Source organism: Staurois parvus, unplaced genomic scaffold (genome assembly GCF_062004578.1).
Source record: "Staurois parvus isolate SC_StPar_1 unplaced genomic scaffold, SC_StPar_1.0 ptg002076l, whole genome shotgun sequence".
NCBI classification, from domain to species: domain Eukaryota; kingdom Metazoa; phylum Chordata; class Amphibia; order Anura; family Ranidae; genus Staurois; species Staurois parvus.
Window position 1 is genome coordinate 44722 of NW_028319872.1, and position 17097 is coordinate 61818.

Below are 17097 nucleotides of genomic sequence, written 5' to 3' on the forward strand. Positions count from 1 at the left end.
AGAAAATAGCTTGCTATGGGGGCACTCACACTCAGCAGGGGGAGGGGCCAGGAGCCCCAGCAGGGGACCCAAGAAGAAGAGGATCAGGGTTGCTCTGTGCAAAACTCTGTGCAGGTAAGTATGACATGTTTGTTATTTATAAAAAAAAAAAATGAACCTTTGCAAACACTAAGCTCACAAGTTTCAGCTAAGAAAACATGGAAGCCAATCATATCCCCCATTTCCTCTCCCATAGTACAAATGGATATTCTGATTACTGTGGGCAACAAAGATTTTCTCTAACATGTGACTGGATTTAGCAAATAAAGATCTTACTGTTTTTGGCTCTGGAAGGTTGGGATCATTTTCGACGATGATCTTCTTGGCTTCCTCAAGATTTTTTTCACGTCTCATGTTGTCCTCGGCCTGTGTGCGACAATGAAATGCGCAGAGTTAAAGGCAAATTTATAAGGTATATAAAGGTAAAGGTTCCTCCACAGACTGCTGGGGGTTCCATGAGATGTAGCTCACTGATCTCCTGTCTGATGGTGCCTATAAAGCACCCCCTGTAAAAGACAACACATGATACTGCTGCAAATAAAAGGGGGGGGCATTCATTGGAAGGGGGGGCATTCTTCTCACTGACTAATGCTGCAAAGGGGGGGGCATTCCTCTCACTGACCATCGCTGTGGGGGGGGGGGGGGGGAATTCTTCTCACTGACCACTGCTGCAAGAGGAGGGGGGGCATTCTTCCCACTGTCCAACAAGGCAAGAGGGAGGGGGGGGGCAGCATTCACTAGCCACCGTAGTAAGGGGGGGGGGGGGTGCATTCTTTTCACTGACCAGCGCTGCAGAGGGGGCATTCTCACTGACCAGCGCTGTAATGGGGGGGGCATTCTTCTCACTGATCAGCGCTGTAATGGGCGGGCATTCTTCTCACTGATCAGCGCTGTAATGGGGGGGCATTCTTCTCACTGATCAGTGCTGTAATTGGGCGGGGCATTCTTCTCACTGAGCAGCGCTGCAAAGGGGGGGGGGCATCCTTCTCAGTGACCACCATTGCAAAGGGGGGGGCATTCTTCTCACTGACTACCTCTGCAAAGGAGGGGCATTCTTCCCACTGCCCACCGCTGCAAAGGGAGGGGGGGCATTCTTCCCACTGCCCACCGCTGCAAAGGGAGGGGGGGACATTCTTCCCACTGACCACCGCTGCAAAGGGAGGGGGGGACATTCTTCCCACTGACCACCACTGCAAAGGGGGGGCATTCTTCCCACTGACCACCGCTGCAAAGGGGGGACATTCTTCCCACTGACCACCGCTGCAAAGGGGGGGCATTCTTCCCACTGACCACCGCTGCAAAGGGGGAGGGGGGACATTCTTCCCACTGACCACCGCTGCAAAGGGGGGGCATTCTTCCCACTGACCACCGCTGCAAAGGGGGGGCATTCTTCCCACTGACCACCGCTGCAAAGGGGGGGCATTCTTCCCACTGACCACCGCTGCAAAGGGGGGGCATTCTTACATTTTAGGGGCTCATTCACACCAGCCTGCATGCTACAACAGGCCATTGCAGGCAGATGTACCTCGTGTAACGGCTGTGAGGGGGCGGTGCCTTGTGTTGTCACCATGCAAAGCACTGTTTACTTTTTTTTACCAAACTTTACTTTATTCTTTTCCCCTCTATGGGCAACAGCTCTGCTGCAGTGATATGCGCTGACATGAGATACCGTGCAGTGCAGTACGAAACAATGCATGTCTGCATTATTACCCAACGCATTGCAATCCACCTTAACCCAGTATTTTCATGTGAAAAGGACGCTTAGAAAACAATTGTTTTCCATGTGTTCTCGTGGTGAGCCTGCATTGATCTGTCCACAGATCTTGTTCCTCTGCTATCTGCACAAGTCATTTCTGACAAGTTTTCCTGACACCAAAAGAAAAAAGGTGATGGCAGAGAGCTCCAGCACACAGTCTGTGATTGACAGCCTCAGCTCTGTTCTGTGTGAAGGGGGTTATGTCCCTTTTCTCCAATCAGCTCTCAATAAGCTCCGCAGAGTGTAACTTCAGCTTCCCACACCCTGCTTTCTAAAGCTCAGACAAGCTGTATACATTTTGGACTTTGAACAGATGTAGAGAAAAGATGTCAGCAGATAAACAGGTACAACTTATGCAGGAGGATTTGTTTCATCTCTGTGTATCACCGGAAACCAGACACTTCACTGGGTATATGTGAGGGTTTACAACCACTTTAACACAGCTCAACATGCTTGGTGTGAAAAAGTCCCAAGAATACAGATCATCACAGCACAGATTTGTTCTCACCTCTTTCTTCTCTTTGGCCTCATTCTTTGCCAGTTCTCGGTTGAAGAGCTTCTTAACGTTCTTCAGCTGAGACTTGGAGATCACATCCCATCTCTGCATAAAAAGGACAAAACCCAAGGTTAGCAAGACCACCACAGCGAAGATACAAAGACATTTTTGCAATATTCGTGCTGTGCAGTTAAAAGCAAGAACACAAAAGGCACACAAATCGGTTAGTAGGTGATGACAGCACTCTTCTGGTCACAAGTCTGTAAATACTTCAAAAATGTAAAATCAGAAATAGTATATAGTTATGTCTGCAAAAAGCAGAACACCAGCAGCCTTGCCTTCAGTCTACAGCTGTACAGGCTCCTTTCCTGAACTGAATTCGCTTACTCGGATTTCACTGCACACTGCAAGTTTCTCATAGTGTGCATCAGAAGCTACAGAAAGTCACAAGCAGGCTGCGCCATTGTCATGGCTGAAGACATTCAGCATTCTCCATCCTTACGGTTCCTGACTGACCACTTAGGGCTCACGTACACTGCAGCTGCTAAACTGACTTTCAGGAGCTGTTGAGTTTTTTTTCAGCAGCCCCTGAACTCCCCCTAATGTTTTCCTATGTGTCCATGTACATAGGTGGAGCCTACATTGCTGACGTCTCGCCGCCACAGGACGGAACGGCAGCCATTTTGGTATCTGTATCCTTTTTACTCCACGTGGAATATATGGAAATGACATTTTAATGCAATAATAAAATACTACACTATATTAGTACTCTTGGCTCCTGTGGTATTTCCCTAGGACAAGGGATTCCTATTCCATCTACACCCAGATGCTACAGCAGGATTAACCCCTCGGCTGCCGATGCACCTCCAGATGTGACACGATGTGATATACGCCATATATTGTATATCTTCTGGGGAGCGTACATCCGTCCAAGGTGGTGGATTCCAATATTCACACATTCACACTCTGCACTTGGCGATTTTGCACATAATCTACTTAACCCCTCGCCTACAGGGCACTTATACCCCCTTCCTGCCCAGGCCAATTTCCAGCTTTCAGTGCTGTCACACTTTGAATGACAATTGCGCGGTCATGCAACACTGTACCCATATGAAATTTTTATCATTTGTTTGTGACAGATAGAGCTTTATTTTGGTGGTATTTAATCACCTCGGGGTTTTTTATTTTTTCTTAAACACACCAAAAACTTACTGAAAATGTTGTAAAAATTTTTTTCTTAGTTTTTGTTATAAAATTTTGTAAATAAGTGATTTTTCTCCTTCACTGATATACGCTAATGAGGCTGCAGTGGTGGGCACTGATAGGCTGCACTGATAGACACTGATAGGTGGCACTGATGGGCACTGAGGGGCATTGACAGGCATCACTGATGGGCACTGAAAGGTGGCACTGACTGGCACTGATAGGTGACACTGAAAGGCAGCTCAGATGGGCACTGATATGTGGCATTGATGTGCACTGGTAGGCACTGATATGTGGCATTGATGTGGCACTGACACGAGGCACTGATGGACACTGACAGGTGGCACTGCTGGAGCTACACTGATCATCAGTGCCCTGATGATCAGTGTACATGTCCCCTCTGCAGAAAGCTGATTACGTCTCTCCTCTCAAGAAGAGAAATGCAGATAACCGGCATTTCCCTATTTACATGTGATCAGCTATATCTGGACACAGCTGATCACATGACCGAGCCGACATCTTCGTCTCTTTCCGTGATCGGTGATCTGCTGTGTCCGAGGGACACAGCGCACCGCCGATTGCAGCGCTGCGCGCTCCCTGAGCCGCGCATGCCCGGTGAGAATGGGAGGACATCATATGACATCCTCCCAGAATACGAGAACCACCTTGCGCCCGTCATTGGGCTATATGGCGGGCGGGAGGTGGTTAAGGACGTTTTTATGAATGAAATACGCTGGATGTATATTATTGATTATTTTGATATATGCAGTCACGGACCCTAGCATTTATTCACTATATTGCACTTTACTGCACAGATTACTACTTTTTACTTGTGGACATGATTTATTGTTTTCTTGAATTTTACATACGCAAGGCTATTTATTCTTATATGCTGCACTGTACTGTTCCACTTTATATATTGTGGGAACTCATCAAAATGGTAGAGCTTCTTTTTAAAGCACACAGCAACTCGCTTCTTTTTTTTTTTTCTTTTTTTTTTAAAGGCCTTTAAGCCCAATTTTATTTAAAGGTCAATAACATGCTTCCCACGCAGGGGTATCCACCATCAAACAAATGCAACAAATATTCAGCCTCCTGGCTTGTACACATTTACGTCTGACTCCTGCAAACTCTTTCCAAAATGGTTGTTTCGCACACAGCTGGCCACTAGCACACAGCTCCTCTGGCTTCCACCTCTCGTAGGTGAAGCCCACCTGACTCCAAGGCAGTGACCTCCTGTCTGCCGAGATGGAGCCCAGAATCATGGTTAGGCCTCTATGAAAAGGCCTGCACATACCTGTGCAATCAGTGTGCTGGGGGTTCTGAAAACATGGACCCCGGATTGGAGATTTCATCCCTCCCAGATCACTTAGAAATCTCCTGGACACAGGTCCCAAAATGGACTTTATGAATGAGGAAACCGAAAAGCCAGTTTCCTGTGCATTACATCAACCCTCTGGAGCCCCTCAACATGCCTGGTTGAGAATCCAGGGTTAGAAGCTTGATTTCGACCATGGCAGGACACAGCGCTGCCTCAATATTTATGCGATTTTAGTGCTGCACTTCTATATTCATATAGCTACTGAAAACAGTTGAGTATGTCTGGTACTATACACATTTGAAGGCTAACTTTTTTTTTTTTTTTAAATATAAAAGGAAAATATTAAGTGTTCTTGCATGGCAAGACCTTACTGTTATCTCACATATATATTCTTCTTATTGTAGCCAAATTTCCCACCCTAACTCCTCCCACAGTTTTTACACTACATAGACAGTAATATACCAAACGTGCGGATTGTTCCCGATTGGTGTGCTATTACTTTGTGGAATGTTTTGCCAAATGGTTCACGAAATATCGGCGTTTTTGTGGTGAAATTGGTCCCATGGGAATGAATGGAGGAATCCTGATAGTTTTCACAATATGACCATTTGTTTGCAACTCACGCCGCCCATTGACATTCATTGAAACTGCACTCTAGCCACCTCAAATTTGAAGGGCAATTTCTAAACTGCGACTGTGCCATCATTTTTAATATTTACTCAAGCCACTCCACCCAGTTTCTCCGTCCACGCCAGTTGTAGACTACTGGTGGAGGCAAGAACACTTCACACAATTTCCCCAGAAATTGTAGACTTTCTAGTTATTATTAATAATAATAATAGCACATCTTTTTGCAGGTAAAAAAAAAAAGTGCATTTATTATTTTTTTTTTTTTCATATTGCTGCCTATAAAGCATTGCACCCACCAGAGCCTGTACAGATCATTTACAACTACAAGCGGTCTTCTGCAATGGCAGACGGTTCTTGCAGTTTGTTCATTCACCAAAAACTTTGAATAATGACGCAGGCATGTAGGAGGAGCCATGAATGGCCGTGCTGTTTTTGAATTGTGACAGATGCAGAGAGAGGATCCCCCTCCCGCTGCCACAATAAGCCCTGGTTCACATACATGCGTTCTTAAAATCGCTCCGCATTGCTAGAGCAACTCTTCCCCACAGATCACATGCGGTGTGTTTGAACACCTTTGCATTTTGTGATGCAATTTTGCAAGTGCTCCGCTTTTGGATTTGCATTGTCCCTAGGTTTTTCAGAGTCAGTTTCTCTCTCTCTAAACTCAGGAATCCTTTTAGAAACGCAACCAAAAACACACACAGGATCGGATGTGTGTGAACCACCTCCATAGCAACACATACTATGTGGCCTGTCATGCAAATCAGTTTCCGTGCAAACAAATCACATATGTGTGAGCCAGGGCTTAGTGATCAAGGGGGGGGGGGGGGGGGGGGTTCAAGCGGGTCTATTATTTTAACGTGTAAAACCCTAAATACAGGCATCACATGTTACAAAAGGTGAACTTCTCCTTTAACCACTTGACCTCCAGAGGATTTACCCCCCTTAATGACCAGGCCTCTTTTTGCTACTCGGCGCTGCACTAATTCAACTGATAATTGCGCGGTCATGCAACGCTGCACCCAAACAAAATTTACGTCCTTTTTTTCACACAAATATAGCTTTCTTTCGGTGGTATTTGATCACCTGTGTGCTTTTTATATTTTACGCTATAAACAAAAAAATGCCAAAAATTTTGAAGAAAAACAATATTTTTTACTTTCAGCTATTAAAAATATATAGTAAACTCAAAGTTGGTTATAAATTTAGGCCAAAATGTATTCTGCTCCATGTTTTTGGTAAAAAAAATCCCAATAAGTGTATATTGATTGCTTTGTGTGAAAGTTATAGCGTCTACAAACTATGGTATAGATACTGCAATTTACGCCATTTTTTTGCTATACAGCGCTGCGCTAGTTTAACGGACAATTGCGCGGTCATGCAATATGGTACATAAATGAAATTTACATCCTTTTTTTCCCCACAAATTGAGCTTTCTTTTGGTGGTATTTGATCGGCATGTGGTTAATGTGCATCCATGCTGAACCAGTCACTAGCGATTCTACATCATGAACAAACATATACTGCTGTTAATTCAATATGGCATACAACCTCGTTTTCCTTCTGTGAATCCACATAGAAGACAGGAAAAGGCTCCTTCCTTACAGTCAGCATGGCCTAAAAATAAAAGCAGAAGTTTTTTTGGTCTGAAGAATTAAAAGAAAAAAGAAAAAAAAAGACAAAAAAACAACAAAAGGATACTGCAATGCAAAGCCCGTGCGTTACAAAGAAGTAGAACTCCACGCATCAGTAACTACAGGTAATAAAAATAAGGTAGATTTCCAGGCAGCACTAATGACTTAAAGAGAACCTGTCACTAGACAGGCAAACTAAAACTAAGCATACAATGAGAAAAATGTATAAGATGTTAAACTGGAGCCAAACTCAAAAAGTGGAGATTCCCTATGTTATAGGAAACATGTATAGATATTAATTTTGCCCAAGCAGTACCTTTAAAAGAATACCTTTTGTCTTGAATTTCTCCTGAAAAATACCAAGGTACTTCTTGGTATGTGAATGTGCCTAGGCATGCTGTACCTACAGTCTCATTCTGAAGTGTAAAATCTAGAGCCCTGCTGCCTCGGACTCCTAGTCTCACGCGATTCGGAGTGAGATTTGGAGAATCACTACTTTGCTGCTCACTGTTCTCTTTGCTGGAAGCTCTGACATGAGGAAGCAAAACTCTGCCTCCATGAAGATGGTCCTTACAACAGTGCAGAACAGGGCATAAGTCAGCACTGGATAAAATGCTAGTGACTAGTCCCTTACCCTCTGCCTTTTTTTTTTATTAAGTGTTCTTGCAAGAGCACTTATTGTTATCTCACAAATATATTCTTATAGCCAAATTTACCACGCTAACTCCTCCCACAGTTTTTACACTACATAGACAGTAATATACCGAAACGTGCAAATTGTTCCCGATTGGTGTGCTATTACTTTGTGGAACGTTTCGCCAAATGGTTCAAGAAATATTGCCGTTTTTGTGGTGAAATTTGTCCCATAGGAATGAATGGAGCAACTAGAGTGGCAGCTGACAAAAGCTAGAGTGTGAGCTGAAAAATCAGGACATGATTTCTAAACTGCCATCACTCCCTCATTTTCAAGCCCACCTACACAATTCTTATATCAAACGTTCAGCTATCCCTGCTGCCACTAAAAATGTCCACGGCTAAGCCACAGTCCGGATAGTTTTCACAATATGACCATTTGTTTGCAACTCACGCCGCCCATTGACATTCATTGAAACTGCACTCTAGCCACTTCAAATCTGAAGGGCAATTTCTAAACTGCGACTGTGCCTTCATTTTTAATATTTCAGAGACATATTATACATCAAAATGTAGGTCTGGGTCTTGTGATTCTCACAATATAAAGCTCTTCAGTGTAGTATTTATCATTTTTAAAACTACGACCATTTGAAGACGCCAGTGAAGTGAGCAATTTGGAGCAGTTTGTTTTTAACCGCTCTTCTCTGCTCTATTTGAAATCTAATTTTGAATTGGTGACAGTTTGGCCGGCTTCTGGTTAAAGGTTTGGAAATAAGTTTTCTACAGTAGAGAGTATTTGAGGTGTTTCAACTAGCTACATTTATGAAAAGAAATTAGAGCTGTGTGAATATCATCATGCCATCTAAAGGAAAGAGATCTAAAGCTGTAAAGAGACGCTGGACTAAACTCGACCTTTCAGACCCACGCTTTCGGGATCCGGAGCCCCACAGCAGCATAGTGGAAATGAAGGTTTGTGACATTACTCCGCCCACTCCAGTTGTAGACTACTGGTGGAGACAAGAACACTTCACACAATTTCCCCAGAAATTGGAGCTTTTCTAGTTATTATTATTAATAATAATAATAAAAACAGATTTCAGTTCCTATGCAGTTTGATGCAGGTTTTAAATTGCCCAGTAAAATTCAAGATTAGCCCGACTTCCTGAACCTCTCCATTGGTCCTTGAATGTGACGGGTGCCCCTGGTGACCAGTAAGGAGATTCTCCATTTAAATGCAGCTACCTGTTTTTCTTGTCTTCTGTTTTCATGTGTTTTTGAATTGTAACCTCTGTGACAGATTCCTTTAAAAAGCAAAAAAACCTGTCTGGGAAGACTCTGAAGGGAGTTGCCTGATCTCTTGTTCATGGCTATGTGGTGGCTGCAGAGCAAAAGGGCCGATGACAATCCGATTATTTTAACTGGTGTACAAGGATGGAGGACTATAGAGCAATGCCCCCTGGGGAATGACTACAAATAGCCCTCTGCAAAAGGAGAAATGCCTTCTGGGCAATTGCTATTTCTGCATGGCAGGCCTGTAGGAGAACACCCCACCCAGTGGGTATTTGAACCTTCATAAGTCCTTTTCTGATTCCAACCCCAGGACATCGCTGGACCCAGAGGGCAATCTTCTTATCCCTTTACAATGTAAATAGCCTGCAACCTAACGTCTTTACATGGTCATAATCAATGACTGTTTTATAGAAAGTGCGATTCTGCACAGAGTGGCTGCCCTGTAGCAGTAAAGCGACATGGGCCAGCCGGAAAGTGGTTAAACAATAACTAAAGGCAAAACTTTTTTTTTTTATTGCTGTCTGTGTCCCCATTAGGGAGATTCTCCCTCTCGGTTTGTCCTGTTTACCATTATCATCGAAAGTGAAAGTAAAAGATAATCCCAAATTTTAGGTTGTCCCCAGAAAAGTAATAAAGGGGACATCGGCCAATGGGGACACTAGTTCTGATGACCTGGGGGTCCCCTAGGGCAGTGTTTCTCAACCTTTTTTCAGTCAAGGCACCCTTTAAAATTATGGACAGTCTTGAAGCACCTCATTCTAAAATGGGGTGCCTCAAGACCGTCCATAATTTTAAAAGGGCACCCCCATTCTAAAATGTGAAAAACTATTCGAATAGCAGCAACATTCACACACGTAGGACACCCAACATGAGAGGTGATTTATTCTTCCAAAGCAAATATACTCTTGCACTCTGGTACTGACTAGTATTCCAGAGTTTCTCTTCTTCAGTTTTTCTCCATCACTGAGCTAATGTGACCCCAGCAAAGATGGAGAGGGGCAGGGGAGGGTCAAACTAGGATGCTGTGCAGGCAGCCGACATCCTCCTTATCAACTAATGATGTCATTGGTTGTCAGGATGCTGGCGGCTAAAAGGTCGTAATGGTGCACAATGAAAATAGGTGACTTTGTGTGACTAAATGGCAGGCTTGTTCCACCCGCTGGCTTGTATACAAGTTTTGGGCAATTTTTAGACATTTTGCCAAGGCACCCCTGAAGACACCTCAAGGCACCCTGGTTGAGAAAGGCTGCCCTAGGGATTCCCTAAATTTACAAGGATTTCCATTCACTTCTTGTTTTGGCTATGAGACAGGAAGTGAAAGTAAATCTCCCCAATGACACAAAGATGGCAAAAAAAAATTACAATGGTTATAATCGTTCCTTTCTCTATCCAAAATGAAAAAGTTTTGCCTATAGTTCTACTTTAAAATGTTACTAGACCCACATAAGTAAAATCAGTCTGTATATGCAGTAAAGCATACTTATTATACTCATTGTGGAACCTAAGGGGTTAATCCTCGCCATGGCATAAGAAGGCTGATTGATCCTGTCTTCTCTGATCCTCCCCTTCTTCCACAGTCCCCAATCCATCTGCTGATAGTGCAGAGCTCAAGGAGTCACTCTGCACATGCTCAGTGTGTTGTGTATTGCTAGAGTGTTTTTTTCTTGGAGGGGGGGGGGTGCATGTGATCAGCACAGGGCCAATCAGCACTGTCCAGATAGAGAGTCAGGGGTTATGCAGCCTCATAGGACAGTTAAAGCAGAATGAAAACTCCTCCTGCAAGCTTTAACTAGTGCTCAGCTGGACACTGATAGAAGTCACAAGGCTGCTATATACTGCTGATAAGAAAAGGTATTTAGCAGTTTATATTTACTAAAATATATGAATGTTCTGTGTACTGTGGGAGACTAGATATAGTAAATGTAGGGTTCTAGGTTTAATAACACTTTAAACTGTCAGTGCTATATAATATCTGTAATAAATACAGTATATAAAACATGACATATCAGTCATTAAAATGACTGCAATATGTAAAATTACAAAACTGAAAACATAAAAAGGTCTTGAATCTTAATGGTGAAGGCCATATAACACGGTTTAGAGAACAGGGACTTGTATTGGGTAAATTACCTGAAGAACAGTTTTAAAGGGTTTCTCCTTGGTCCCATCACCAGTGGTGTCATTCCCTTCTTTGTCAGACACGTACATTTCTTCTGTGTGGAGAAAATGAAGACCTTTTATTTAGTGATATACGAGAGCAGGGTAAATAAAAGTACAACACAGAGAAGATTTTATTCCAGGTAAACAGATGAATCTACAATCAGCAGCAGCTTAGGGTGACATCACACAGGATGGATTGTATAGTACAGGGGTAGGCAACCTGCGGCTCTCCAGCTGTTGCAGGACTACAAGTTCCATCATGCCTCTGCAAGTCACAGCTGTGACTGTCAGTTTTGTAATGTCGCAATGCCTCATGGGAAATGTAGTTTCACAACAGCTAGAGAGCCGCAGGTTGCCTACCCCTGGTATAGTATAAAGCTAGCCATACACAAGATAGATTGTCTCATCTGTGTGGATAGAGGAATCTCATGGCTAAAGTATTCAGCAGCCACAGCACTTGTGGCTGCTGGAATACAATGGCGTTGGAAAACAGTGATCACATCTGAAAGTATGGGCAGCACAGTGGCTAAATGGTTAGCACTTCCGCCTGGCAGTACTGGGGTCGTTGGTTCGATTCCCAACCACGGCACCACCTGCCTGGAGTTTGCATGTTCTCCCTGTGCCTGCGTGGGTTTCCTCCTGGTACTCTGGTTTCCTCCCACACTCCAAAGACATGCTGGTAAGTTAATTGGATCCTGTCTAAATTGGCCCTAGTATGTGTATGTATGGATGTGAGTTAGGGACCTTAGATTGTACACCCCTTGAGGGTTAGGGACTGATGTGAATGTACAATATATATATGTAAAGCACTGCGTACATTGATGGCGCTATATAAGTACCTGAAATAAATAAAATATGTAGTCACTGTTCAGCCCATCATTTTTCCGACTAGTTTGATTTTTTTTTATTAACTTTTGCCAAGCCAAATGGTGCTTGAAAATGCAGCAGGAATCAGATGATATTTAGGCAGTCTATGGCTAGATGATTGTTGGAATAGAAGTCAGCAGAACATTCTCTCCTGCAGGACTGCATTAGATCAGCACTGAAACAAATCTGAATGGCTCTCGTGTTGCAGGAGCACGGGGATGAGAAATGACTGCAAAACCTGGCCTGCTAGTTACAGCGGATACTCCCGTCTTTTCTTTTAAGACAAACACGTCGTATCAGAAGGATAGTCTGACTTCACTCAAAGGATATATTGGACGACTCGTCATATACCGCCATTGTAAACGCTATAACTGTCACGTAAGCTAATTAATTTACACGTATTGGGATTTTTTTTTTTAGCAAAGACATGGAGCAGAATACATTTTGACCTAAATTTATGCAGAAATTAAATTTTTTTTACCGGACATGTTTAATAGCAAAAAGTCAAAAATATTGTTTTTTTTTCAAAATTGGCGGTCGGTTTTTTGTTTATAGCGGACAAAAAAAATGCATAGGTGACAGGGTGGATTTGATTTAAATAAAACTGATTTAAATCACTAGTCAGTAAGGCTTGATTTAAATCCTAGTTTTCTACATAAAGACTAATTCTTGCTGGTATAACTTTAATATGCAACTAGATGAAGATTTTTAGAATAACAACTTTTCATATTAGTTTTTTTATCCCCAGTTTAATAGGTTAATCATTCATATTTGGACAACTTTTCTGTTGTACTTAGGAAGGAGAAAAATAATCATTACCATAATAATAACAATTTAAATAGATTTATTCAACTGAAACAATAACATTCCAGCATGTTATTTGCTTAAACATCCATGTTTGTTAACTAATTTGGCTAAACAAAATATATATATTTTAAGAAACTTAGACTGTCAGCCCCTTCCTCCTCACACTTAGTTTCACTTTCTTCTTGTGCAGATCTATTCCACTCCAAACAATCAGAAAAATATTGTTTCTATTCTATTCACTGAACTTCTTGAAGCTTAGCACTGAAGGGGTTGATTCTGTATTCATAGGTTTGTAGAAGTTAGGATGAAGGGCTTTTTCTTAACTCTGTTCATGTTATAACATTTTTGCTGTGAAGAAGAGGCATGTGATCTCCGCTGAGTCAAATTCAGGTTTGAGAACTGCAAAAGCAAACCAAACATCTGTGATAATATCTTGTAGGCAGAGAAACTGCCCAATAATCTTACAAAAACCTCTGGAAGAGCATGACATTGTGAATGGATTCATGGAATTTATTTACCAAAAAAATTAAACATATACAGCCTTATTCTACATAATTAAAAAACGAATCTTTATTTCATGATGGAATAACCTTTGGATGGTAATATATTTTCCTCAAAAAGCATTTTATTTAAAAAAATCCCATTTAAATCAAAAAAATCCCATTTAAATCAAAAAAATCTGATTTGTTTTTAAAAAATCATTGATTTTTATCCACCCTGATAGGCGATCAAATACCACTGAAAGAAAGCTCTATTTGTGGGAAAAAAAGGACATAAACTTCATTTGGGTGCAGCGTGGCATGAACGCGCAATTGTCAGTTAAAGGAACACAGCGGCGTATCGCAAAAAGTGTCCTGGTCAGGAAGGGGGGAAATTCCTCTGGAGGGCAAGCGGTTAACCAAAGACATGTAGCAGAACATATTTTGACGTAATTTTATGAAGACTTTTTTTTTTTTTTTTAATATGTTTTAAAGCAAAAAGTAAAAAATATTGTTTTATTCTAAATTTTGTTGGTTTTTTATTTCTGCGCTATAAACTAAAAAAAAACAGTGGTGATCAAATACCATCAAAAGAAAGCTCTATTTGTGTGAACAAAATGATAGAAATTTCATTTGTGCAGTGTTGCATGACTGCGCAATTGTCAATTAAACTAGCACAGAGCTATACAGCAAAAAAAAAAAAAAAAAAAATTGCCTGGTCATGAAGGGAAAGGGGGGGGGGGGGTAAATCTTCCGGAAGGCAGGTGGTTAAACAGTGGACAAACCTGTGACCGCCAAGTACACACTTAGGGACAGATCAGCATAACCTTGGTCAGAGTGCAAACAGAGTTTAAAGAAAAAAAAAGAAAAAAAAATCAGGAAGTTGTCATTTAAAGGGGAACTTCAACGCTCTTTTTTTTTTTTTTTTTTATCCTCTACTTTTGCTGGGTCATCCTTTATAAACAGACCTAATCGCTCACCTAGTGATCCCAATGTTGTTCTGTGACAATCTGCTATCTTGATGCCACACATCAGGTCCTGGCTGCGTCTTCCTGGTTCTTGAAACTGGACCCCAGTGACGCACATAAGGGGGGCCAGCTTCAAGAACCAGGAAGCGGCAGCTGGATCCCAGGTGCCACGTTGTGCCACAAGCACTGTAGTTCATCTTAAAGTGTAAGTCCACCTGTTCATAAACAAAATTAAACTGTTGAACACCCATCCCACTGCCCTGTCCCAGCCGTACTCACTTCCATCAGTGATGAGCTCTCTCTGCTCATGCAGCCGCTGCAGTGATCTGGGAACCTGAAATACGCACTCTTTTTTTCCTTAGGGCTTCTGGGACAGATCAGAGCGATTCTGATTGGTCAAAGTGGCCACATGCCAGCACCTGACCAGAATCGCTCTGATCTGCCCAGAAGTCCTGCGAAAGGAAGTGGAAGACGACTGAGATTACAAATCCCTGGACTGCTGCACTGGCTGTGTGGGCACTGACAGCTCATCACTAATGAAGGCAAGTACAGTGGGGACTGGGGGCGGTGTGGAGGGTGTAAGATCACCTTTTCAATTTTTTTTTTCTAAAAAAAGTGAGCTTGCACTTTAAGGGCTCATTCACGCTAGCTTTGTTCTCTGAAGAGCAATCTGCATTTGAAAGGCGGTGAAGGAGGCATTGTACCTACCCCCCCCCCGCCTCACTATTTTACCTCCTAAACACTGGACAACCATGCCAGAACCATGCATGTAGTGCACAGCTAGGGGCACTTGCAGCGTGTCACGATTCACCTAAATGGGGTCATAATCCTGCCGTGGTCACGAAGCAAAACATTGCGGCATTTGTACACCCCCAGCCTCTGCAGCAAAAGGGGGAGCAGTTCAGGGATGGTAATAAGCTGACTCCGCAGCAGCGTTTTACCCTCCCAACTGCAAGTGTAAACGAACCCAAAGGCACATTCACATTAATGTCACATTTGTGGTGCCACCAATTGTTAAGCCCACCTAAGGCCCCTCCCCCTTTTTTCATCATCATATGAGGCCCTATTCCTCCCACTGATATGGGGCCCTATTCCTCCCACTGATATGGGGCCCTATTCCTCCCACTGATATGGGGCCCTATTCCTCTCACTGATATGGGGCCCTATTCCTCCCACTGATATGGGGCCCTATTCCTCCCACTGATATGGGGCCCTATTCCTCCCACTGATATAAACATTGGGGCATAATTCTTGCCACTGACACGAATGATGGGACACTATTCCTCTCACCGACACCAACAATAGGGCACTGTTTTGATACCAATGTTGGAGTACTATTCTTCCAACTGATACCAATGATGGGCCACTATATCTTCTCCTCTTGCTGACCACAGGCACTATGTATCTGACTACTAACCCTGAGCCAAGATTAATTCTCACTCAGGGTCCAGGACATTTTCAACCCCCATTGGTCACAATCCGGCCCTCCTAAAGTCTGAATGATAGTAAACTGGCCCTTTGATTGAAAAGTGTGGAGACCCCTGTCTTAGATGATGGGAGAGGATGGTGATCTGCAGACCACTAGAAAGTCATAGACACTAGATCGCGGAGTGGGGCACACAATTGCTGGCAGCTACATTATCAAGAAAAAACCCCAAAAAACAAGCATAGCACCTAACAAAGAGGAAAATAGTGAGGGGACCTTATCTGCAGAATAAATCACAATGCACTGTGTCAAGCCAAGGGTTTACTGTACGTCCAGCACACGTTGGTCATGACTCAGGACCTTCAGCACAGCAGACAAATGACAGCTCCAGAGCGGAGGGGGGGATCTGCATCGCTCCACATTCCTGATCAAAGTGCATGCAATTCTTTGCAGTGTGATTTGAGCCCTTTTTTGTATGGGCTCCAATTGCACCGCAGTGTGAACCCGGGCTAAAAGTCGTTTAACTCAAGTCACAGCGGCTTCGCGATCTCTGTAGGCAATGAGGACTTAAAAGCTTACTCTACAGCAGGGGTGACAAACTGGCGGCCCTCCAGCTGTTGCCAAACTACAAGTCCCATCATGCCTCTGCCTTTGGGAGTCATACTTGTAACTGTCAATCTTGCAATGCTTCATGGGACTTGTAGTTTGGCAACATCTGGAGGGCCGCCAGTTTGACAGCCGTGCTCTACAGGGATTGCAGGAGATCGGGTGAAAGTGTCTTCAGGTGAAGCTTCCTCTGGCTGGTACACACCTTCCTTGGTGTAAAGGAGAAGTTCCCCTTTCATAACATGTTACACCCATATTCAGGGTATAACATGTCATGAAAGCACCGCCCCCCGCCCGCTTTGAAAGCTAGCGGGGGATCTTCTCCCACCTGACCATGTCACTCTATCACAGCATTCTGTGAATGAGAAACTACAAGTATGCACCGCCTTTGCGGCTGACGGCTTGTATTTCTCAATGAGCTACCATAGAGCTGTTGCGTGCTGTGGTAGTTAATTGATTCTTCCCGTCAGTATGTATCGGCTTGCCCGTACGAGCATACGGATATACTGACAAGTCTGCAGGAGTCCTGCATGGCACCAGCAATCTGCTGATCACTGGTGCAATGCTTTCCAGGCCCCTGCAACACAAAATAATAAATGCACATTTTTTAACCTGGTTGAAAGGTGAACTTTTCCTTTAAGTCATTATAGAGGCCTCCTTTCAGTCTCTGTTGTTGGCTTTTTATTTGGAAAGTTTTACCATCCCCCACACGGGTGTGACTCCTTTGCCAAAATGTAACCTCTAGACGGCACTGTTGTATCATACATGCCATCGGTCAAATA

At 43.2% G+C, this 17097-nt stretch overlaps 1 protein-coding gene across 1 annotated transcript in view; it reads right to left on the reverse strand.

The window, feature by feature from the left end:
• Positions 1 to 11265, reverse strand: part of NARS1 (asparaginyl-tRNA synthetase 1) — a 34629-nt gene extending 23364 nt beyond the window's left edge. The window contains exons 1-4 of the mRNA XM_089664862.1: positions 11133 to 11265; positions 6997 to 7062; positions 2304 to 2396; positions 316 to 405 (exon numbers count right to left, since the gene is read on the reverse strand). Of these exons, the coding sequence (XP_089520988.1) occupies positions 316 to 405; positions 2304 to 2396; positions 6997 to 7062; positions 11133 to 11210 (327 nt within the window). The 5' untranslated portion in view covers positions 11211 to 11265. The remainder of the gene's footprint in view (positions 1 to 315; positions 406 to 2303; positions 2397 to 6996; positions 7063 to 11132) is intronic.
• Positions 11266 to 17097: the final 5832 nt, after the last annotated feature.